Raw genomic sequence first — 22,055 nt, forward strand, 5'->3', positions numbered from 1 at the left:
CTGCAAAACAGCCAGCAGACTGAATGAGCTCACTTTTTATTGGTGAGTCGTCATGTGCTTCAAGAAAATGACACGCAAAGCTCATAGCAGCCTCACATGGATTTGGTTGAAAAACCCAGTGTTGCACAGTGAAAAGGGCTGCTCACCCTTTTATCTGTATGGTTTAACAAGGCAAGTCTGATTTTGGGCCTCCCCTGTTGCAAATTACACATTCCACTCTCTGTACCGCTGATCTGATCTCATTGTTAAGCACCACAGTTCTCTCTTTTGTTTTAATAATCACACAAAGGTCTGGAAAACTGCCATAATTCAATAAAAAAGCAAGGCTGACTCCATGGTTTCCTGGCTAGCTCTCTCCTAGGCTGCAGTGAACCTGCATATACCCTTCGGAAACGTTACTGACAACATTACGGGGTTTCGTTCTGTACAATGTAATGTTTGTGAGAGGATGAAGTGATTCAAGTCACAGGCTCGGGGTATGGTGTCACTGCAGTAGTCAGAAGTGGCATTTGTGCCTTGCTGCTCCCATAGGGATGCTGTGGGGCTCTGTTTCTGTTGGAAAGATTTCAGGTTCGCCACAGACAGAGAACAGGTTTTTGCTTTCTGTATTGTGCTTTCAGCATAATTGATCGCATCAGGTTTTGTGTGCGGATGGACAGGAGTTTGCTCCACATCAGACATGGAATGTTAGGAGTATGGTGTGCACGGAGGATGTCAGTGCTGGTTTAGCCTCAGGCGTGGGGTCAGAGCCTCTTCTTTGAACCTCTCCACATTCCTCAGGATGCGATGGGAGTGTTCTACCGCTTAGAACAGCCTGAGGTGACTCCTGAAGTGTCTCTTACGATGAACCTTCGGTACTATTGGATTCTCAGAAAAGTGTCTTACATTTTAGGTAGGATGATAAGGCACAGATAAAATGAGGTGGTGAAGTTGTATTGTACGGGCTGCTCCAAAAGTAATGCCTGCCGTTTATTTCCATGGGAACTGCACCGGGTGCAAAGAGCACAACAGCACAGTTGTGTGGAGCAGTGTCAGCTACAAAGCGCCGTGTCTCAGCACTGTCACTACCAGCAGCTCCGTGTTTTGGCCAGCAAAGAACAAGAGCCAAATGCGGTGCTGCTAAAAGCTGCATGGCCAGATCTGGGGCTTTTCTTTCCTGTCCGTGCCCCCAGTGCTGCAATGCACCACATCACTGCGCTCACACGCGCTGCTTGTGCTCCATCCACATTCACAAGTGGAGCTGGACGCCTCTGGCTGCCATTTCCCCGCACACTGAGGCCGTACATTGTATCGCTGCACACCCCGCTGTGTCACCCCGCCGCCACCTGCTGACAGGCACCACACGGGTCGGGTTCAGCTCTGCTGCCGTCCGCCCCCTCGTGACGTCATCGCGGCGCGACGCCGTCCTTCCGGCCGGTCGCTCGGTGTCATGGCGGCCGTCGGTGCTCTCCGTCAGACCGCCCGCCTGGCCTCGTCCAGCGCCCTGCTGCAGGTGCGGGCCGACCCGGGACCCCCGGCCCCGCCTCCTCCCGCTCCTCGCCCTCCTGGGCGGCGCCCGCGGGAGCCGGCCCGGCCCCCCGGCAGCGCTTTCCTCCCCCGTTCCCCCGCAGGTGCTGTTCCGGGCGGTCACCTTCGGGCTGAACGCGCTGACGCTGCGCTACCTGTCCAGGGAGCTCCTCGGCGTCGTCAGCGTGAGGTGACGCCGCGCTGCCCCGGCAATGGGAGCCGCCGGGAACCGCCTCTGGTGGCCGGGTTTCCTTGGCACGGAGCGGGGCCGACCCCGTGTCCTGTCGTGTCTCCCGCAGGCTGACGCTGCTCTATTCCACCGCGGTGTTCCTGGCCAGGGAGGCGTTCCGCAGGGCCTGCTTGAGCGGCGGCGCGGAGCGGAGCTGGGCCGCGACCATCAACCTGCTGTGGCTGACGTGAGAGCGGCTCCGCTTTGCTTTAGAGCTCACTCCTGGTTCCGGCTGGAGGAGGCGGCGGGTCCTGCAGCGGGACCTGCACGAGGCAGCCCGTGTCTGCAGCCCGTGTCTGCACTGCATGCCGTGCATGTTTTCTTCTGCTGACTCCACTGCCGTTGCCTGGAAGGCTCACTGTAACAGTTACATTGGGGCTATCAGACTCATAGCTGCAAGTAGTAGCTCGCACTGACAGGTTTTACACCAAAACTTGTAGCTACAATAGCAATGAGTTTGTCTGATCTCTTTCGACATACGTAAAGTACAGCAGTGTGGGAAATTTGAATCAGATTTTCTCTTGTTCTTTTTTCTGCTGAAGGAAACCTGACTGTTTTTACATTAACTTTTTAGAGTCCCTCTTGGTGTCTTCTGGTCTGTTTTCCTGGGCTTTGTCTGGCTGCACGTACTTGAAGTTCCGGATCCATCCGTGGTTCCTCACTATCAGGCTGGCGTGGTGGCGTTTGGCCTCTCTGCAGTTGTTGAGCTTCTAGGGGAGCCATTCTGGGTTTTAGCCCAGGCTCACCTGTTTGTAAGGCTTAAGGTTAGTAGGGAAGCTGTGAGCATAGGGCTGTGTGGGACGGAGAAACTTCGTGCTGAAAAAGTGACGTAATGGAAATGAAGACCAGATTCCTGAACTGGATCTGTGCATGTTCAGGGGTGCTTAAAAAACAAATGAAGCTATGGGTTGCTTCGTGCTGTACGATGTAGTCATAATGTATTTGTAACGTTAATTTGCTCCTGTTTAAAAAAGGAAGTTAATTTGTTTAGAAGTTACCTCCCTAATGCTCATTAAATGTATAATCACAAGTGTTGCTCAGAGGGAGGCACAGACGCCTTCCACACTTCTGCTTTTCACTGTCGGTGTGAGGCTGTGAAATGCAGCAGCTGGGGTCACGATTGTGCCAAGCAGGATTTACTCCCATGTGGGTCCCACACAAGGGAGCGGGGCAGTGTGATGGGGGAAAAGTGCCCTATAAGACTTGAGAATGTGCAGAGATGCTGCAGCGTGAGGTGGTCAATGCAGCAGCAGAACTGTGGTAGCCACACTGACTGTGAATGCCTTACAGGTCCTTTGTGGGTTGTGTGTGTGAAACTGGAGTGCTTTGCCTTCCTGTAGGTGGTTAAGCTGGCAAAAATGAGCGTTGTCTATTTTCTCTTTCTTGAAGGTAATTGCTGAAAGCCTTTCGATAGTGTCAAAATGCACTTTGACAGTTATCTTAGTCATCCTTTATCCGCAATGGGGCCTTCACATTTTTTCCTTGGCTCAGGTAAGTTTCCTGTATTCTGTATATAAATTCTTGCTCTGAAATGTTCTTTGCTGCTGTCTGTGACATTTAACCTGCTAGATAACACTGAGGAGGTGAGAGAATGTTCCTCCGAGGTGAGGGTTTAAATGTGAAGGATTTTGGTGATAGACGTTACTTGGCGCGTTGAGCCCAGTCAGTTTAATGGGCACCTTTGTTGTGTGCCTAAAGGTACATTTTGTGAATAAGGTTGTTACGTTGTGTGTGCTTTAGCTGTTCTTGAGGGCAGAGGGCTGTGATGCTGATCTGCTGATTAAAATGAATTTAAATCAACAGTACTCTGTGTGTGGGGAGGGGAGTTACAGTAACGCCTTCAGCTAGGTTCAGAGTTGACAGGAGGAAGAACTGCCTTCACTTCTCACTGAGTTCTCACTCATTCTTTGTTTTTTTCCTTCCTTGTCTTTCCAGCTTTTGTACACCAGTGTTCTGGTGCTGTGCTATGTGGTTTGTTTTGCAAAGTTCTTGGGGTCTCCTGAAGCAACAAAGAAGTCATTTCCGATTACAAGAATGAAAGGCCTGTTACCTAACTGGATGGCGGATAAGGTGGGTCACACAGTTCATTCTTAAGTCTTTGACGAGAGCGCTTTGAAAACTGGAGTTGATGGAGTGACTGAGAGATTATTTCTGCTCCTGGACACCATGGCTGGTTAGGAAGCATGGTTGCATAAAATTCCATTCACAGTTGTTGCATTCAAATCCTTGTCAGAAAACCACAGTGAACCTGGAGCTCTTTGTTTCTGGGCCTCGTTGGCTGCCTCATCTGTTGATTGGAGATGGAACATTTACAGTGTTAAAGGGAGTGAGCTGGTATCAGGTAGAAGAGAATCCAGGGTTGTCTTACAGAGCTGGTACTTCAACTTCTCCTCAGACAGAACGTGGTGGTGCACAGCGTCCTGCAGATACTCAGATCTCTGATGTCCTCCAAAAAGGAAATGGGGCAAAGAAAGAAATGAAAAGGCAAAGATGAGGAAGAGACTGAGAGATTGAGGACATGAAGGCAGTTCTGTCTTGTGAGGCTTGCAGGAGTGCTTTGAAGAGCACTGAAAGATGTACAGTACTGTGAGGGGCAGAGTTATATTGGTCTGCTAAACAACTTTTCCCCCTCTCTGGTTACTGTTGAGTGATTTACTCTGTAGAAAACTTATGCAGTTCCTTTGTGTATCTGCAAAGATGGTGATTTTCCACAAGGGAGAAAGTCAGCCAGACCAGGGTGATGCTGCTTCTTTGATTTTGCAGGCTTTCCTTAACTGGAAGGAAGCATGGCTGACTTGGAGCTTCTTCAAACAGTCCTTCCTGAAGCAGATTTTGACAGAGGGTGAGGCTCGATGTGTGGGAATGCTGGGGGAAGGAAAGTGGATACAGGTCACAAAATGGACAAGGAGCCTGGGAAGGCTGGGAGGGGATGGTGGTCAGAGCGGCACCAGCAGGTGTTGGCAAGCCAGGTGCAGTTACGGAAGGTTTGTGGAGGATCAGAACTGTACCGTCCTGCTGGACATGTCTCTGGAATGCGTCCTGTTAGCAGGGCCTGGACACACACGGGGAGAGATGTGGGGGTTTGTCCTTACTTCTGTGTTTTCAACTTCAGGTGAGCAATACGTGATGACTTTTCTGAATGTGATAAACTTTGGCGATCGGGGTGAGTGTGGCGATGCTGTGCAACAATGACATCATTTTCTAGTTGCTCCTTTTTGTCTGCTTCTGAAAATACTGAAAATATTAGAAACCATTTGAAAATAACATGAAAATGTTGGAGGATTTCAGTGGCGCTGGGACGTTGAGGTGCATTTCAGAGAATGATGGGTAAATGGTTATTAAATATAACACACACCAAAAAACAAGAAACAAAACCAGAGCAACTTGTTTGAGGGTCGTGGATTTAAGGAATGCTTCTCCCTTGGATCAAAACTTGGCAGTTGTGCCTCTTCTGCTGTGCGTCTTGTTTCTGTTTTAAAAACTTGGAAGGAGGCAGCATAGTATCTGATACATTGCAGTTCCTTCTCTTCATTTTCTTGGCCCTGTTGTCTTCCTTTGCAGTCTGTTAGCTGTTACAGCAGGAACACTGTTGTGTGTAGCATCACATCTCCAACTGAATGTGCTCCATAAAAGCAGTGTCCTTACAGAGTAATGAATGGCAGCAGCAGTTCAGGTGACAGCACTGGCTGCGCCACAGGCTGATTCTCTTGCATCTGGATCTTTTATCTTCCTCTGTAGTAAGAACTGAAGGGGCTGCCTGGGGGTGTCTGGGGCTATTGCTAGATTTGCTCTAATGCTGCATTAAGTTCCACTGGTTCTCTCTTTGTTTATCAGAAATGTGGAATAGGAATTTGTGCCAGAAAAAAAGTGACAGCTTGTTGGTGTGTTTTGTTTGTGAAGGTGTGTATGATATCGTGAATAATCTCGGGTCGCTGGTGGCCAGGTTCATCTTTTTGCCTATTGAAGAGAGTTTTTATGTCTTTTTCGCTCAAGTATTGGAAAGAGGGAAGAATGTAAAGGATCAGAAGCAGGTACGTTTGTTAGTATTGGTTCCACATGAAATGCTTACCTTCTGTTGGAGATCAATTGTATCAGGAGTGTGACTGACGTGTGTTTAAATTACTGAGTGTAAAGATATTTGGAAAGAAACTTGAAGTGGAGACCATGCCGAAGGAGTCTGGACAAAAAGCAAATGGATAAAAAGGTAGCGAAGTAGGAGTTACGAGGTGCAATGACATAATGCTGCATTGTCTGGTAATTGAAGTTAAAATCCTCTACTCCAACAGCATGGTGCTTGTGCACCATGTCTGTGCAGCTGTGCTGAGGCAATTACTGTAGGTTCAATCTCTTTCCAGCAAATAAGTGGCACTTGACAATATTTGACTGACTTGAAAATACAACAGGCTGGTAAGCATTGAGCGCTTCAGAGGGTGCCCTTTCCAGAGGAAGACAGCTGTGTTTTGGCTGAGCTTTGGGATTGTTTGCGCAGTAACGATGGTTACATGAAGGAGAGGTTTCTGTATGCTCTAGAAGAAATTCTTGGTCAGATAGGAAGGTCCCAGTCAGCCAAGTGTCGTGTCTCACGTTAATGGTAGGCTGACAGAGGTGTACCTGTGTGTGTGTTTGACGTGGAGTGTTCATGGTGTGTTTGTGTGTGGGCTTATCCCGTGCACCTGGCAGGAGGTTTGACTCCTCATGAGGGGTGTGGGCAGCTGCATCTTACCATGTACAGAACTCACAAGTGGCTCCTTATGCTGTGGCGAAACTTGTAGTCCAGTGTAACAATGAAGACGTGGCCCTTTTGGTGATTCAGGCTGTGGCCCTGGGCAAATGCTGTGCTTTTCTTTGCTATTTACTGGCTGCTGTTTGCCCCTTTCCTTAAGCCCTGAAACAGAGCTGTCAATGGCTGATCTTTGTTGAGAGTTCTGCATATAATACGGAAGAGAATAAGAATACCTGAGCACAGCTGGAAGCCAGGACCAAGTGTGTAGGTGTGTCAATACCAAAAAATAGTCTTGGCTGTGCCTTGCATTGTGCCAGTGGACTTTTTCCCCCTGGAACAGTTTCTCTTGGTGACAGCAGCAGTTGTGCTGGTTCTAGTTCGTGTAATTGACTGCTGGGTTTTGTTGTTTTGTTTCTGTTTTTTTCTCCAGGATGATGTTGCTATGGCTTCGAATGTGTTAGAACTGCTGTTGAAGCTGGTGCTTCTGATTGGCCTTACCATTGCTGTTTTTGGATGTGCCTTTTCTCAGCTGGCTCTGGATATTTATGGAGGTTCAATGCTCAGTTCTGGAACAGGTAAAAAGCTTTAGCTGTGTTTTTTGTTTCTCAGCTCTGTTCTGAGCTCTTGGCTCGGTCAGCTTTCTGTCTGAAAAAAATCAGCTCAGGTTAAAAGGAGCTTCAAGTAGCCTCATTCTGGTAGAATTATTTGATTGCTTTGCCCTCCTGTAGATGCATGCATTTAGAATATTCCAACTGTAGCACCACAGCTCCCAAAGTTACCTGCAGGGATGCTTGCAGAGGCTGGAATGTAGCCCAGCAGTAGTTTTAACAATATTAGGAGGTTTACAAGGAAGGAAGGATAAAGCATTGGCTTTTCCTGACTTGTGTCACGTGTACCAGCTTATGGCCCAATAAATACAACCACCACTTTTGTGGAGGAGATCTTGTCTGTTACATTAATAGCTGCTGCCGCCTTGTACTTTGTGTTTGGGTTCCCCTTGCTTTGTTTATTCTGTTTGTCATCTTGTCAAGATGTCCAGACCAGAAGCTTCTCAAAGGGACACAGAAGTTGCTGTTATCATCGGTGATAATGTTACAGCTTCTGTTGTGGAGTATGAAACTGTGGCTTTATAAAAGAAATAATGATCTCTTTATCCTTGTAATGCTGCTGTCTTTATTTTGTTGTAGGTCCCGATCTTCTCCGGTGCTACTCGTTGTATGTCCTATTTCTTGCTGTCAATGGAGTAACAGAATGTTTCACGTTTGCTTCGATGTGCAAAGAAGAAGTGGACAGGTGAGGAGTACCCCCAGTGCATCTGTGTGTGATTTGCATGGAGTTAAGCATGCAGATGGGGAACAATTGTTCTGCTTGGATATTCGCTTGGAAATGCTTTTCTGTTACTGAGAAGGCAGTTTCTTTTTGCAGTCGTTTTAAGGACTGTGTGCAGACCTCGATGTAAAAGCTTTAGTTTAAACCTTTGGGTAAAAAGGATCCGAACTGACAAGGTTATTAGCTTTTAATACACAGCAAACTGGGAAAGTAATTTAATGTGAAGTCTTATTTTCTGTACATGTACGTGAATAGAAGCTTCAGTTTTTAAGGTGGACTGTTATGTTAAACTCCTTAAAGTCTTGCAGCTGTTAAAACTTCTCAGTCACAGTTTCTATAGATCACATTTGGGATGACATGAGTTCAGTGGTTTATCGGCCTTGAGGAGAGCTCTGGACAAGATGACTTCCTGTGATGTTTTGCAGCCTGGATGTTTTCTTGGTTCTCTGTTGTGGTGTGTTGGCACTGCAACCTGATGGCTGCCATCGGACTTGTTTCACTTCTGTGGCTGTTGTCTATTACAGCTCTGTTCCAAATTAATTAGGCCTTTATTTTTTTTAGGTCATTAATTAAAAGAGATCCTCTTTTAGCAGTTTAGCAATTGAGCAATTCTTTTTAGATGTGCAAGGACTGCTTTTGTCCCCCTTTCCAAGTGTGATCTTCTCTTTAAAGCCACTGTTTGGAGCAGGACTAAGTGTCACCCTATTGAGCGTTATTGTTCTTCAGTACCAAATAGAGAAGGAAAAAGTCCTCAGTGTTTGATACTGCTAATTATTGTTAGTAGGTTTTCTGAAGTGAATGCACAGGTGAATAGTAGGATAGAATTTCCTTCACTTAAAGTAGTTGTTGGTTTAGTTTACTCAACGTATTTTTCATTCTTGTGCTGCATTTCTTTTCTCAGCCTTGCCGGCTGTTAGCAGATGACAGGAGTTGTTGCTCCCATGTTTTAGAAAGCGAATGGATTTTTATCTTCTGAAAATGAGTTTAGTAATTAAATAGTGCAACTGCATATGTTGTTTATATTGTTTCTTCTTCCTAGGTACAATTTTGTTATGCTGGCCTTGTCCTTCGTGTTCCTGTGCATCTCTTATTTCTTGACCCGCTGGCACGGAAGTGTTGGCTTCATCCTTGCCAACTGCTTTAATATGGGTATTCGCATTGCTCACAGCATCCAGTACATCTATGAGTACTTCAAGGAAAGCTCCTACAGACCTTTGACAGGCTTGCTTCCCTCACCGTTTTTAATACTCGCTTATGTCATAAGTGGAGGAATTACTGTTTATTCAGAGGTAAGTATCTGCCTCGGGATGTTCCTTTCACTGCGGAGGTTTGTCAGATGGCTTCATTACCAGAAGGAAAGAAATATTATCAACAGGAAAGGCTTACAACCATAGCCTTGGAGATTTCCATTACATCTTGCAAGGCTGCGTATAGATCTATTAAAAATGAAACAAAGACATGCAATTATATTGATCTTCAGATGTGTGCCTGCTTGCCTTCTCCAGGTGGCAGAGAACTGTGTACCTAATGAGTCAGACAGTTCTGCTGGCCATCTGTATATCCACATTCTTAGTTCTTGGTAATTGATGGTGATAGTGCAAAGAAATGGTCACTAAAGATTCGGTTAAAAAAATAAAAAAGCAGTGCAGGGGGAATAAAACAACAACATCTATCATGTATGTAGCTGGCCTACCTTGTGCCAACTGGTTTTCCTTCAGTTGCTGGTTTCCTTTGTTTTAGGCATTCTTCTGCTGCGATAAGGGTTGGATGTCAAGGCTGATTCACATCAGCATTGGGGCGCTGTGCTTTGCAGCTACCACCATTACCATGTTCTGCACAGAGACCAAGCTGGTCCACTTTGTCAGAAGCCAGTTCCTCTCCCAGTATATGAAGAAAGGAACATGAAATGCTCGTGGGCAGAATAATTCTTGTTCGTGGCTGCAATTATGGAGGGTTGTATTCTTTGCACGGGTCTGCCTGGATAAAGGTTTCCACATGAGTTTGTTGGAAGTATTGATAGTGACAGTATAAGTGGTTGCTGACTGAACTACTCTGTACAGTGAAAGAGAGCCGAGTAATTTTCTCTTCATGCATCATTCGTTCTTAGCTTTTCTTCCAACAGCCTCGTTGGTGATGAAGGTCTGTAGTGCACCTGCCTGACATGAACTGATGGCCAGAATTAATGTGGGGAGCTCCCATTCTTACTGGTAGGGAGACATATATGAAGGCATTGTATGGCTTACGTCTTAATTAACATGTAATTAAGAATACCCTTATTGAGGATGGTGGGCTGTTGAAAAAGTTAGCAAAGAAATGGTTTGATGTTGAAAAACAAAAACCAGAACCAAAACCTGAAGCAAACACTGGAGCGAGGACCAAGCACGAAACCAGTACCAAAGTGGAACGTAATGCAGCGCAGAAAAACCTGAGTTATCGGTGCCCTGAAGTGAGAAGCATTAAACAGACAGTTCTGGTACTTGCAGGGAAGCTACTGGAATATGCAGCGTGTCCAAGTCCAAGCTGGCTGTGTGAGTTTACTTCTGTCAGCATCATTCATGTAAGGAGAGAATCGATTAGCTTGTCAGAAATGCTCTGAAGCTTTTCTCTAGACAGAAGTGTGGTGGGTTTTTGAGCAGTGCCGAACAACAGCTGTGAATTACAGTCACGTCCAAGTTCCAGAAGGTAGAGTTAAATATCATTGACTTCACTGCTGTTCTGTTCCTACCTGAGGTGATCAGTGCAGTTATGAGCAGATTTGTCTCGCCTTTCTGCAAAGTGGAACGTTGTGTATGTTGAATGAGATTTCCTTCTGGGTTTGTGCGTGTTGGATCTCTTGCTTTTGGATTAAAAAAATGCTGCTTTTTCTTACAACGAGGTTTTTCATCTGGTTACTCCTTTTTGTGTTTGTTATAAACCTTTGTGTTGATTTAATTTATTGAAAATGTCAATGCTCAGAAGCAATAAAGCATTGAATTTTGTTTCCTAAGGGCGCCATGTCGTATTGCTGGTCTAAGATGTGACTTCAGAGCATACGAGCAGCACGTTGTAACAACCAGCATTCCCTTCACATGGTTTGAGTGGAGCAGGAAATGCCGAGTGTGCTGAGACGTACAGCATGAAGACTTCACTGTCATCACATAGCAAACTCCACAGGTCCTGAGACAGCTCTAGAAGCATCTTCACTTCCAATGGCAGTGAGGAGTTGGTACCAATGGACAGAGCTGACGGGGTGAAATGCTTTCTGGTATCACTGTGGTACCGTTAGAAATGTTTGGTTCTGTTAGAAATGTTTTCTTAACTGTCGCCTCCAAATCCGGCGACAAGTCAAGGCTGCGTGTGAAAGTACCGTGCCTCCGCACATGGGGAACAGATGAGACTCACACACAGTGCGTAATGCCAAAAGAACGAATTTAATGCCTTGCAACAAATAGTATATACCGGTACATGTGACCGCCCCCATCAGGTACTTGTGACCTCCCTGACTCCAGCCCAGGTGCACCCAACAGCTTTGTCTCAAGTGATGCACGGTCATAGTTTACAAATCCTGATGAGCGGGCTGAAAGGAAGTGAACACACTATGATACAGGAACATCCCCTTCACCCGAGATTTCTGTCCAGGTTTTGTCTTCTCCAATTTAGAAAAGGCTCATTGGTAGGCTAACAGCATTGTAACCAGCATTACTAACACATCAAATGCCTATTCCCATAGATTCCAGCATTGGTAACATTAGATCCTATTTGATTCACATCCAATTTATTAATAAAATAGAAGCACACTGGATAATAACCTGGATAATGCCTAATAATTGCAGTTCCTGAGACTGCATTGGAAATGCTAGAAATTCTCCCATTATGTCGCTCCGCTGTTATCTGCAGTATAACAGGTTACAAAGCAGCACACGGGCCCAGTCACTATGAAAACTGGATACTAGGGCCAGTCCTAACGACTCCCATTTACTTTCCAAAAGCACAATTTGTGTGGGCGATGGGGCAAAGGGAAGTGATGTGCCCGAGGAGTGGGGCTGAGCAGCAGGCAGGAGATGCTGGGAGCTTTGCAGGGCGCTCAGCTGTCTGCCCGGGAGGAGCGCCACCTCCTCCATGTGCCACGGAGCCTGGTGGAGAGCTGCCCAATGGCTCCTTGTGGATGTGGCCTCGTTTCCTTCAGGATCTTCAGCGTCTGAAGGGCCAAGGAAGCGACAGCTGGACTGGGGTCATGCTTCATTCCCTTAAGGCCTGCGATAAGAGGAACAGAGAGGCATGATGACCCAGCTCTCCCCTCTGGCAGGAGGGAGCGAGGGACAGGCATGTCACCTGCTGGCTGCCCCAACATCCCACTCCCTGGCTTACTTTGGTAGATGTGCTCTCTGTCAGCCCGCTGCTCATCCCTCATGTGCCGCCCTAAGAGCCCTGCGAACACAAAGCCCCGTCAGCGACCCCCACTGTTCCGTGGGTGCAGCATGGAGGGCCGGGGATGGGGGAAGCTCAGCCTCGTGGCTCACCGATGAACCTCACGGCCTCCAGTCGCAGGGTTTCCTGCAGGCTCTGCAGGTAGAGCAGGCAGTCGCCCAGGTAGTCCTGCGCTGCACTCTGTCTCCTCCTCTTGGTCAGCTGAAGAGGGAAGAATGTGAGGTCAGTGCAGGCTGGTCCCGACCCTGTCCTGGGGTGTGGGAATGGGCATACTGTTGCGCATACACACCATGCAGTCGCTGATCTGCCAGAACTGCTCTGTCTGCACCAGGTGCTCCAGCTTCCTCCAGCGCAGGAACCGTGCAGCACCAAGGAGGGCTTTCTGGGAGGCCTGCCAAAGAGCTGAGATAGCACCGCAGCCCGAGCAGCCGCAGAGCCCGTGTCCCCAGAGCCCCTCTGCAGGGAGGATGCAGCAGCAGGGGCTGATGCTGCTGTGGGCTGCAGTACTCTTGATGTATGGGGGGCACCACGGGAGCAGCATCACCCTCCCCCAGATGAACCTGATTCCCACCTTGGACACGTTCTCTTCCTCATCGTGCAGGTGTAGATACAGCAGGACCAGGTTCCTGCACACCGTCTTCTGCATCTTCCTCTTTTCTTGGCCCTCCACAAAGCTCAGCGTTTTGAGGAAGAAGTCGATGGAGAGCTGACGCACCGTGCCAGACTCCTGTGGAGGAGGAAGGAAGGACATCTGTGTCAGCAGCTCCAAGTCCATGGCAAGCAGGGACAGCACCACCAGTGAAGTGGGGGCAAAATCTCCGAGCTGAGAGGATGCAGATCTTGAGGATGCCCTCAGAACTGCTCCAAAGTGTGCAAGCTCTGCCCAGCGGAAAGTCTGCCCAGGACCACGCAGTGCCTGAACCTGGTGAGCGGCCAGGAAAGTCCCCTGGTGCGCTGTCACAAGGCAGCAGGCATGGGCACGCTGGGCTGGCAGTCACATCCCTCGTGTGCTGGACTCCCTATCATCCTTACATCGTTAAGCAGAGCTGGGAGCTTGCCGGCCAGCTCCAGAGCCATGACGCTGAGCTTAACCTCCTTCAGGAGGTGCAGCAGGTTGCTGAATATTGGTAGGGCCGTGGCACGGATGTCACTATCTGCATCCTGCAGCTGCTCCATGATGCACGGCAGGAAGATGATCATTGTCCTTGCCTGTGGGGAAAAACACCCCATCCTTTAGGTACGGCAGCAAGCGTAATGAGGGCAAGGCTACTCCGGTACCAGCCCTGAATAGCAGGCAGTGATGGGGTGGGCAGAGCGCACCAGCTCCTCACTGCCTGAAGAGTTGCCGAGTTGTACATGGCCCCGCTACAGCCCCATGGCAGGCCCAGCCCAACCTGTGGCATTCCTGGCCACCCCTGCTCACCGTGTCCTGCCTCTTGCTGAGCTGCAGGATGCCCCTGAGCACCAGCTGCTGCATGCCCACCCTCTTGCTCTGCAGATAGTGGGCAAAGATTCCTATGATGCGGTGCAGCTCTTTGCTGAGGTCCATGCATTCCAGCATCTGCAACAACACACGTGGCTCTTAGTGCTGGATCTAACAGTCAGCTTGGGGAAAGACAGCAGGCCCCGAGGGAGGCAGCAGGGCTCGTGCTGCCAGTGGCCTTGCAGCCTCCGGTGTTCTCTGCTTCTGCAGCTGTTGCTCACCTCAACGAGGAAGACCATGGCCACCATATCCCAGGAGTAGAAGTTGGTGCTGAGCAGCTCAACCAGCTGCTGGAAGATGGGGTCACGCAGAGCAGCAGGCAGTTCCCTCATCACCCTGCAGGGATAAGAAGGCACCGTGAGCCCTGAACCAGGCAGACGCAGCTCTGGCTGTGCAGCCCTCTTGCCACTGCTGCAGGGGCCACAGGCTCTGGTGCTGTGGCTGCAGTTTGGCTGAGAACTGGGGACCCCCGTGACACCACAAGGAAGGGCTCCCACCTGGCCACCACCTGCACACCCTGGAGGTGGGTCACAGTGCTGAGAAGCGCGTCCCAGCCCCCCTGCTCCTGGATGGCCTCCATCTGCTTCTGGAGGCCCACGCTGCAGAGCAGCACCTTCAAGGATTGCACCGCGGACCTGCAGGTGGAGAAGGGTGCGAGTCACATCAGGAGCCCCAGCACCGGGTCCCTGGGTGCAGCAGGGGGACGGGGATGTGGCACCTGATGGGAGTGAGCTGGTGCTGCTGTTGCCCCTCCCAGAAGATTTCCACCTCCTGCAGCGTCAGCTCCGTGGTGAAGGACACTTGCAGGAGAAGGGCTGGGAAGAGCTGGGGGAAGATGGCTTCAGCCTCCTTGAGGACCAGAGGCAGCTGGAGTATCTCTGGTAGGATCCTTGCTGCCTGCAGAAAGCACCCGGATATGATTCTTGCCCTGTCCCCTGGGTTTCCATCCCGTCTTTAGAAGTGTAGGGATGGAGAAAGGGAGGGGGGGGGAGGGAGACCCCCAGAGCCCCAGGCAGGTCTATGGATGCATCCCAGGGCAGGAAGAAGGCTCGGGGGTGGACAGGGAAGGGGAGTGGGGACTCAGCTGGGGTTCAGCTGGGTGAATGAGGAACTCACGGCCAGGGCAAGGACACGTGGCCTCTCCTTGATGAATGGGGAGGTGTGCTGCAGAGTGTGGTTTATGAGCACTTGGAACACCTCCTGCAGCACCGTCTTCACGGTTGAAGACTCCGAGAGCATTTCCCTCCACATGGTGACAGCAACTCTGCAGGTCCCCAGGGCTGTCAGCGTGGCTGCTCCTGCCTGGCTGACGGCCGTGGGGTGGGGAGGGGGGGGGAGAGGAGCCCTGAGGGCTGTGGCCCCATACCTGGAGCAGGTGAGAGAGCAGACCAGCAGGCTGCTGACCATCTCCTTTGGGAATTTGCTGGCCAGCACAAGCAAGGCCCTGCTCAGGCTTTCAAGAGCTGGCTTGGCTTTGATGGAAGGCAGGCTGCTGTGGATCGCCTTCACAATCTTTTGCACCTGGAGGGGGGGAGCATGGGTGAGAATGGGATGGCACCAGAGCAGGGCCCTGCTGCCATCCCCACTGCTGCCTGCCGGCCAAGCGCAGTGCCAGGGATGGAGCAGAGCCCCCAGGGCTGGAGCGGAGGCAGCAGCAGGTTCCCACCTGCTGCGGAGGGAAGCGAGCCTCTCCTGTGAGCACATCCACCATGTGGGTAGCCAGCTGGGTGCTGTGGAGGCTCGGTGCTTTCATGCTCTCAATGGCTGTGAGTAAAAAGTTGACCTTTTCAGGGTACAGGAGGTATTTCAGAAGGACCTGTGGGAGGGAGGAGAGGAGGGATGACTTATCCTCTGCTTGGCTGCTCAGCTGTGCAGGTGTCCCAGGAGAACTGGGAGCAGAGGCTGTGCTGGGTGATGCCAGGGATATGAAGCGTGAGGGCCCCAAAGGCACCAGGGCTGCTCGGGGACAGTGCGTGCACTCTTCCTGACACTGCAGGCCTGGGTTCTCCTGTGGGCTCAGGGTTTGCTCTTTGTACCTCGAAGATATTTCTGGCTCTGTCCTCACGGGAAACCTCCTGGTGGAGCGAAGTTTGGCTGTCCCAGAGCTGTGGTACTGTGCGCTCCTCCGGTTGCCATGGCAGTCCTGGACAGGAGCACACACGGTGTCAGTGAGGGGTCTGGGCATCTGGAGGGACCTAGCCCAACACAACTCTTCTCACTTGGGGCAGCGATGAAGATGAAAAGCTGATGAACAGCATTAATCGCCTCATCTCTGGTCCTGTCATCCGTGGAAGTGCAGGACAGGATGAGGTGTCCGACCAGCTTTCCCAGCACGGGGAAGCGTTGGTTCTCCTGGACTTGTGCTGGAACACCGCGGTTCCAACGAAGCAGGTGCACAGCTGGGGAGAGAGGCAGCACGGCTGAGTGGGCAGCAGGGCCCAGCCCAGGCTCTGTGCAAGCCTGGACACAGGTGGGCTCTGGCTGGGGAGCCAGGATGTGGTCCCAGAGCTGAGCGCGCCGGGACTCCCTACCTCAGGCAAGACGCAGGTGTTGCTGAAGGCGAGCAGCCTGGCAATGCACACCACAGCCCTCTCCTCCACGGCCGCCAGCTGGCACGTGGTAAAGGGCAGCAGGAGCTGTGGAGAGAAAAGTTGCTGTTGTGCCCACAGCACGGGGCACTCGTCCTTCCCCTTGCTCCCCAGCTGCAGCGGGGTGGGTGGTTGCGTCCCTGTCCTGCTGCAGCCCTGCCATCTTCCCGCTGCTCCCCACCCATCCCTCTAACACCACACGGGCTAGTTTTGGGCCAGCACCCCCTGCCCGCAGCAGGCCCTTGGGGGACCTCGTGTGGATCCCTCCTTTGTGGCCTTGAACCATCCCCACAAACCCCAGCGTTGCCACATCCAAACCTCCATGATGTTCTGCAGCTCCACGAGGACAAAGCGGCCAGCGCTGCTCACCAGCACCTGCAGCAGGTGGTGCAGGGCTTCCATGGTCTGCAAAGGAGGACAGGGGTCAGGGCGGCCTGCCCTGCTGCGTCCTGCTGGCAGCAGAGGGGCATCCCGGGTGCTGGTGCCCAGGAAGCGTCCCCAGGGCTCAGCTGATGCGCACCTCCACGTAGAGTGCCGCATCCAGGTCCGTGTCGTCCTCGTAGCAAGGGAGGTGGAGGACACTGCCGAGGCAGGCACGCAGGAGACCGTTCTTCCCCTCTGGAAGCAGCCATGCTCCACTGCGAGGGGAGAGAGGGCAGAGGTGTGATGCTCCGCTCAGCACCCTGTGCCCTGCAGCCTGTCCCGCTCAGGGCCCCGGCTGGGACCAATGCCTCCACGCTGGCAAAGCCGTGCTGGGGCAGTACCTCATGGCGGCGATGGTGCTCATGGCCTGCTGCCGGAGCTCCGTGTCCAGGTGCTCGGCGGGCTCCTCCTGCAGCAGCGCCTGTGGGCACAGCGGGATGGGATGGGATGGGATGGGATGGGATGGGATGGGATGGGATGGGATGGGATGGGATGGGATGGGATGGGATGGGATGGGATGGGATGGGATGGGATGGTGCAGTGTGCCCTGCTTTGTGTGCAGAGCCCAAGCACCCCATCCAGGCCCCCAGTCCTGGCCCTCGTTCAGGGCTCCCCAGTGACCTTGCAGTGGAAGGGCTGTGCCCTCAGCCCAGCCCTGCAGTGCTCCATTACCTCAATGCACAGCACCACCTTCAGCACGTAGTCACACAGCTGGCTGTGGACCACGCTGTCCGTGATGGCAGCTGTGCAGGCAGTGCGGACGCAGGCCAGAAAGCGCAGTTTCTGTTCCTGTGTCTGAGACAGGAGGGGAGTTACAGGGGTTGGCATCGGGGGACCCCGGCACCCTCTGGGCACAGCCGGGCAGGGGCAGCCATGGAAGCACAGAGTGCACACTACCTGCGGTCTGCATGCACAGCAGGCGTCGATGTAGCTCAGGGGATCCTCGTCCTGAGGTGACACGACGGAGGCAAAAGGATCCTCAGCTGAGCCCACGGGCCCCTGCTGGGGCTGCACCCCATGCACCTCGCCGGGCCCCTGCGGGGCCGTGGGGGTGCGGGATGCTCCGTGCCTCTCTGGCCAAGCCTCTCGAACTCGGAGTGGGGGTCTCTGCTCCATCTCGCAGCGAGGAACAGCGGCGAATGAGCCTCGTGTTCCAGCTCTGCCTCCTGGTGGTCAAAGCCCATTGTAACAGGGCTGTGATCTTACCCCGTTCCATCCGCCTCCACATAGAACCCCTCCTCTTGCCCTGGGCTCGCCCCAGAGCCCCACAGCCGTCCCTGTCCTTGGGCAGGTTCGGTCTGGAAGGAGCCCTTGTATTCACTGTGTGTGTTTGCCACAGCTGCAGTGTTGGGATCCGGGAGTCCTTCTTCAGTCCATCCCCGCATCCCCCCCTGTCAAATTAAACCATGTTCTGGTCTCCATTGGGACGGAGTTGATTTTCCCTTCTTGGCATCTGGTGCTCTGTTTCGGCTTTAGGAGAAAAACAGTGTTGGTAACGCAGCAGTGTTTCTAGCTGTTGCTGAGCTAGATGGGATGGGATGGGATGGGATGGGATGCGATGGGATGGGATGGGATGGGATGGGATGGGATGGGATGGGATGGGATGGGATGGGATGGTGCAGTGTGCCCTGCTTGGTGTGCAGAGCCCAAGCACCCCATCCAGGCCCCCAGTCCTGGCCCTCGTTCAGGGCTCCCCAGTGACCCTGCAGTGGAAGGGCTGTGCCCTCAGCCCAGCCCTGCAGTGCTCCATCCCTGCAGGCATTCAAAGGCAGGCTGGATGTGGCTCTGGGCAGCCTGGTCTGGTGGTTGGCGACCCTGCACATAGCAGGGGGTTGGAACTGGATGATCTTTGAGATGCTTTTCAACCCAGGCCATTCTATGACTGTACAGTTCCATACTGGAACAAAGATAAAATGGTAACTATGTAAAACATGGAGTCAAACCTGTGTGATTTGTCCACACCAGGAGGTGATTAGAAAACAATTTGTAAGCTACAAAGCTGCTTGCATGAAAGGAAAAGAAAATAAAACTACAAGAATAAGGGAAAACCTTTCTTCCTGAAAATAGGAAGAATAATGGACCTGACATGAAATTTGGGTGAAGCTGCCTGATTTTATGAAGCTATTCCCATTATTTTCTTGGTGCTGTGTTTCCCAAATGAGTGGTTTCTGGCTGTGCTGCAGCACCAGTCTGCATGTGAACATCAACTCTATTCACCATCTGGGAAGATTAGGACTTCCCTTCTCCCACCAGCACCACTGAATTACAGTTACTCAGTGGTTAAACAAAGGAATCCTTAAAGAAGGGTTTACAGCTGTCGTGTTATCTGAAGTGCTTGGGGCATTCTGATGCTATTAAGCTCTATGTATTAACAAGTTCAAAAAGAAAAGGTAGGCATCTGATTGTTGTGACAGTTTCTAAGTTATTTGGAAAGCTGTACCACCCAACCACTCCTTCTGTTTGATGGAGGTGACAAAGCTCAGTTTAATTTCTGACTGCTGTTTAAATCCTGAAGCTGGAGCTGGTTCCCGGAGCAGAAAAAGCTCGGAAGCTGTCCCTCCTACAAGCAGGCACCTCTGAGCAAAATATGACATCTCGATTTCTGATGGTAAGGTCAGGAGATCTGATTCCAGCGTCTAGCTTTCGGCTTCATGCTATGTTAGTGGGACCTTTGGCATCTAGCACTGACCAACAGCAACTGACAGGCTGGTAACAGTGCACCCCAAAACAGTTACGTTTCTATTTATGTTATGAGGGAAAATTGTATCGCATTGAGATTTCCTATTTTTACTCTTTGCAGATCTAACTAGCTGCTGGAAGAATCCTGTACGCCATGTTCACACCATTTTCAATGAGCTGGATGAGTCTGTTGTTGGCATTTTAATACCACTGACCAGGCAGGCAATATGTATGGAGTATTTGGCTCTCTCTACAGTCATGAATGTTTGAGTATCTTCAACGTGTGGCTCATTGCTTCCATTTCAGGCTGCCCAGAGAAGCTGTGGATGCCTGTCCTTGGTGTTGAAGGCGAGGTTGGATGGGTGATGGGCAGCCTGAGCTGGTTAGTGGGCAGCCAGCCCATGGCAGGGTGTTTAGAACTGAATGATCTTGAAGGTTTCTTCCAACCCAAGCCCTCCCGTGATCCTATGATTCTGTGATTTCATTCAGGTTTATTAAGATGAGATGAGTTCTCCCAAATGCGCTGTTCTCCATATGATTATAATTGGAGTCTAGATGGATGACTTAAACCAGACACCAAGCTTTCTGATGGCCAAAATGAAATGAACTCAATCCTTTACTGTGTCAGTAGTCTGTAACTAGAGCCCATCAGGTAATTCCCAGCCTCCTGCCTGTATCAGTGGCTGCACACGGTGAAAAAGTCTGATGGGATTTTAACCTCTAAAATGTTCAGAATCAGCCAGAGGGTGAATATATTCACTATGCAAATACCTGCAGGAATAAGCTTGTCATGTATGTCCTCAGGTACCACAGTAGTTAATGGTGGGACTCAGTAGGTCATGCTGAAAGTTGAGTCTGCTGATCTTGAAGGTCTTTTCCAGCCTACATGACCTTATGCTAATATTTCTGTATTTATTTCTGTTCAGCTCCCAGAAAACCTCCCACCCAGCCCCCAGCTGACCCCGTGGTGAAAAATAAAACAGAAACGTCAGTGACGCTGGCATGGTCCCCTCCGAAGATGCACCGCCCCATTCCAATCAATGGCTACATTGTGGAACCCAATAAACTAACTGGCTTCACGTGGGTGAGGTGCCACGAGTCTCATGTCCCCGTCCCAGAGTTCACGGTGAGCAATCTGTCTGAAGAGGCTGATGATCAGTTCCGAGTGTCTGCAGTCAATGCACATGGGTAGAGCCTGTATCTGGAATTCCCAGGAAGCGTGCACCTTGGTAAGCACAAAAACCCCAATGGAAATGGGTCAGTGTGTGCTGAGCAGCTGTGTTGGTTCCCTAAAGATGTTTCCTTTGACTTTAAGGATAGTAGTGCATTAACACACCAAAGGCTTTCCCTTCTTCCTAGTTCTCCTATCAACCTCCAGCTACCACTAAAGTGATACAAGTTCTGTTTCTGTGACAGAGACATGAATATCCTTATCTTTTGATATCTCACATGTGCAAGAGGCAGAACTTTCTGTAACAGATTTGAAGCATAGAAGTTCTTCTTCCAGCACTCATGCAAAGGGAGAAGTAGAAAAGTGCCTATGATTAAATCTTCCATCTCTAAATGAGATACCAGACTTGCCTCTAAAGAGCATTAAGACATACATGTTGTTCTTCCTCAGAACCAGTCCTGGCTGTGAAATCCCCCCTAACAACTGGTGAAGCTGTACCTGGAGGGGATGCCATGTTTACTATTGACCTTATAACAACGTGTTGCAGCACTTGGTACCTCTATGGTAAAGTCTTACAAGAAAGTGAGACCTGCATCATCAAGAGAACCCAAACTACTCACAGCCTAATGATAAAGAACGTCACCAAGAACGATGATGGAGCAGAAGTGAAATTTGTTGCCGAAAATGTTGATGTCAGCAGCAAGATGAGAGTGAGAGGTATTTGCTTTGATCCTTCTCCTTTCCTCTTACAGTCAAGGCATAGTTGCTGTGATCTGTTGATTAGAACTGGGGCTGCAGGCATTCACTGCCTGTACCAAATACCTGAAATTGCATCCCATGGACTGACGTGAGTCCTGGTAATGACCTAAACATGATAGCACTGAGTGTAGGGTAAGCCAATCTACCCAGCTGCTTGGTATCTGAACCAGATTGCTTCATGCCAGCTGATGAATGTCTGCAGTTCACAGCTATTGGCCAGTGCATTCAGTCAGCAGGTTTACCACTGCATCACCATAGAGCAGTACTTTCAGCTCCAGGTTCAGACAGCCTTTCTGATTGCACTGGAATAGTTTAGAAGTAGGGGAGCAATCATTCCAATAATATCTCTATCAATCAGCTTTGCATGACCAAATAGAACAAATAAACATTCATTATGGGAGGACCTGTTTGTCATTGGGTGGAAACCTCTGCAGAAGCATGTTTAGAGCATTCTTAATCAGTAGAAGGAGATGTTTGGTTGATTTTTACTTAGTAAATCCGGCAAGAAGACCAAATGAAATATCTTGAATTGCTCAGCACTGACACAATGATGAGTGCAGGAACAGAAGGTGATACTTTTTCAGAGATGTTGCAGGAAACATTGACCACGTTAGCCTGATCTAAATTGAAATAACGAGGTCTTTGCTCCTGACAGGTGCTGCAGTGAGATTTACCAATAAGAGCAAAGATGTAGAAAAGATCTCCGCTCGGCTGCGTGAGGAAGCCAAACTGCAGGCTGAGCTTTCAGACACAGGCGC

At 50.5% G+C, this 22,055-nt stretch overlaps 1 protein-coding gene across 6 annotated transcripts; it reads left to right on the plus strand.

Moving 5' to 3' along the window:
• Positions 1–1,371: 1,371 nt before the first annotated feature.
• Positions 1,372–17,836, plus strand: LOC146754260 (man(5)GlcNAc(2)-PP-dolichol translocation protein RFT1-like). 6 transcript variants are annotated; one of them, XR_014939050.1, is made up of 14 exons: positions 1,375–1,492; positions 1,611–1,696; positions 1,806–1,922; positions 2,310–2,499; positions 3,125–3,226; positions 3,671–3,805; positions 4,499–4,577; positions 4,848–4,898; positions 5,636–5,766; positions 6,889–7,033; positions 7,646–7,751; positions 8,827–9,076; positions 10,775–11,754; positions 17,507–17,836. XR_014939050.1 is itself a non-coding variant. In XM_085527843.1 (13 exons), exons 1-13 carry the CDS (start codon positions 1,430–1,432, stop codon positions 9,690–9,692), a joined length of 1,491 nt encoding a protein of 496 aa, XP_085383969.1. In that variant the 5' UTR covers positions 1,374–1,429; the 3' UTR covers positions 9,693–10,661. The 6 variants fall into 6 exon arrangements, 5 of the variants coding, with proteins under 5 accessions (XP_085383970.1, XP_085383971.1, XP_085383969.1 ...); XM_085527843.1 differs by lacking the exons at positions 10,775–11,754; positions 17,507–17,836 and adding an exon at positions 9,528–10,661 and having other exon boundaries at positions 1,374–1,492; positions 8,956–9,076; XM_085527841.1 differs by lacking the exons at positions 10,775–11,754; positions 17,507–17,836 and adding an exon at positions 9,528–10,661 and having other exon boundaries at positions 1,376–1,492.
• Positions 17,837–22,055: the final 4,219 nt, after the last annotated feature.

The sequence above is a fragment of the Coturnix japonica genome, chromosome W (genome assembly GCF_054131305.1).
Source record: "Coturnix japonica strain WE chromosome W, WE-NBRP24, whole genome shotgun sequence".
NCBI classification, from domain to species: domain Eukaryota; kingdom Metazoa; phylum Chordata; class Aves; order Galliformes; family Phasianidae; genus Coturnix; species Coturnix japonica.

Bases quoted from the DNA above. Each gene is read 5' to 3' on its own strand.
- LOC146754260 (XM_085527841.1), top strand. From the start codon at position 1,430: ATGGCGGCCGTCGGTGCTCTCCGTCAGACCGCCCGCCTGGCCTCGTCC. The intron at 4,578-4,847 runs GTGAGGCTCGAT...TTTCAACTTCAG, and splicing joins GAAGCAGATTTTGACAGAGG to GTGAGCAATACGTGATGACT. The intron at 9,077-9,527 runs GTAAGTATCTGC...CCTTTGTTTTAG, and splicing joins GAATTACTGTTTATTCAGAG to GCATTCTTCTGCTGCGATAA.